The sequence below is a fragment of the Triticum dicoccoides genome, chromosome 5A, assembly GCF_002162155.2.
Source record: "Triticum dicoccoides isolate Atlit2015 ecotype Zavitan chromosome 5A, WEW_v2.0, whole genome shotgun sequence".
Taxonomy (NCBI): domain Eukaryota; kingdom Viridiplantae; phylum Streptophyta; class Magnoliopsida; order Poales; family Poaceae; genus Triticum; species Triticum dicoccoides.
In genome coordinates, this window is record NC_041388.1 from 637309233 (window position 1) to 637311296 (window position 2064).

The window sequence follows — 2064 nt, forward strand, 5'->3', positions numbered from 1 at the left end:
GGGGGTGGGGAAGGTGCGCGTGTGGGGCCGGAGCGGGGCCGCGGTGGAGGAGGAGCGGGCCTCGAGCTCGCGGCGGCGCGGGCGGTCGGCGGTGGCGAGGGGCGCGACGGAGACGGAGGGCAGCTCGAGGAAGAGGAGGAAGCAGAGGTACCCCGCCGCCGCCAGCATGAGCGCCAGCCGGCACGCGCGCTTGGGCGGCATGGCGGTTCGCGTGGTGGCGGTCAGAGAAGGTGGGGAAGGAGTAGCCGTTCTTCTGGACTGGGTCCGCGGCCGGGGCGGGGCGGGGTGGGTTTATTGCGGACGGAAGGGAAGCGGGGGAGCGGGTCGTGTTTAAAGGCCGGACCGTTGCTGCGGCGGCGGCGGTGGGGCGGTGCAGCGGCTGACAGCGCGCAACGGCTTGTTTCTGCGCCGGTTTGGCTGTATGCCTGGACCGGAGTAGGCTCGTGCCGAAAAGAAAAAAACACGGGAGTGATTTTCTTGGCCACGTGCGCTCGTGCGTGTGCGTGTGCGTCCACGGGAGTGATTTTCTTGGCCACCAAGGAAAGGTGTCGGCGAACCCGGATGGACGCGGAACGCACTGCTGGCTGTGGCTGTGGCTGTGGCTGGGTCGTTCCGTTGCGTTTTGTTGGGGCCGCGTGTGGAGGCGGCGATTGACGGTGTGGCGTGTGGTGGACTGGGCTGGTTGGCCGGCCGGTAGGTTGGTTTGGTTTGAACTCAAACTCGACTCAACGCGGCGGGCGGAGTCAGCTGCGCAGGTACGACTCGGCTCCCAGCCCATCCATCCATCCATCCAGGCGCGTCGTGCACGGTCAGTGTGTGCAGTGCAGCTGTCTGTCCCGCGGGTGGGCGGGAAGGTTCGTCCAGTGTGGCTGCCCGTGTGACATGTGGACCGCTCAGGCTTGCTTCCTCTCTGCGCTCCTGCGTGCGCCCGCCGGCAACGTCGTCTTGAGAGCGTCGCTGTCCCCGCCGTTCGCCCTCCACGTTTGTGCGAGCGCGTGATTAGGGATGTCAACCGGGTCCCGTTTAATCCCGTTTAAAGTCCACTTATGATATGATAGTTCAAAAAGGTTTTTAGTTTGTTTGAGGAAAATAAACTATCAAGCTAGAAAAAACTAACTAAACGGGATTGTGGACGCCATTTATTTGCCACTTACATCCCTACGCGTGATCCCATCAACTCGTGCTTCGAAGCCGCACGCAGCAGGCAGTTACGCGCGCCGGGTAGGCCGCTCGGCACCAGCACGGCGCGACGCATGCTACCGTCGGTGCGCTATGCTATGCCAAGGGCGCGGCCAAACGCGCGCGGCGCGGACCCGGCCAGCCATTCTGCGGATGAGGACCGCCCGATGGACACGTACGTGCGTTGCGAGGCCGATGCAAACATACGCCGCCACTCCATCGCCCAACCCAAGGCGCGTCACGACCAGGCCCGTTCTCCAATAGTCTCTTCACCCACCGACTTCTTTCTTCAACAAAGAAAAAGAAAACTTCCACACGTACGTACGCACCGCGGAGGAGGAGCAGCGCTGTACTGTATCCTAGTCCGAGATTCCTCAACTTGCTCCTCCATCTCAGTAGCTTTCATTTCATCCCGACTTGATCGTTCTGGTACGAGCACGAGAAGAAAGACGGCCACAAGGAGTGCAAAAGGGATCATCTCACAATTCCAACTCGGAGGACGTGTGGCCGTGACCGTTGGTTTCTTCAGGTCGAATAGATTGAAAGTTTTTTCGCAAAAATAAGTCGGCTTAGAGCATCTCCAACAGACGCTTTACGTAGCCGCGCGCTAAATTTCTTTTACAGCGTTGAAATAGCGTTTTAATGCGCCGGACGACCGAGTATCTTCAGTAGATGCCCAAAAATATGCTGCTCAACTAGCAACCGTAACAACTCCAACAGGCGCCTAAAATTAACCACACGCGCCTGTACCTAACTCGCCCCGCCGCGCTCCGCCTCGTCATGGCCGTGCCGCCGGTGGCCGTGGGCGTGCTCCGCCTCGTCGTGGCCGTGGCCGCGCTCCTCCCAGCCCCGCCACCGCTGTGGCCGTGGTCGCGCCCGCGCTCG

At 61.5% G+C, this 2064-nt stretch overlaps 1 protein-coding gene across 1 annotated transcript in view; it reads right to left on the reverse strand.

The window, feature by feature from the left end:
- The window catches only part of LOC119300273 (hydroxyproline O-galactosyltransferase GALT5-like), a 3668-nt gene extending 3395 nt beyond the window's left edge, over positions 1-273 (reverse strand). Inside the window, exon 1 of the mRNA XM_037577291.1 lies at positions 1-273. Within this exon, the coding sequence (XP_037433188.1) occupies positions 1-201 (201 nt within the window). The 5' untranslated portion in view covers positions 202-273.
- Positions 274-2064: the final 1791 nt, after the last annotated feature.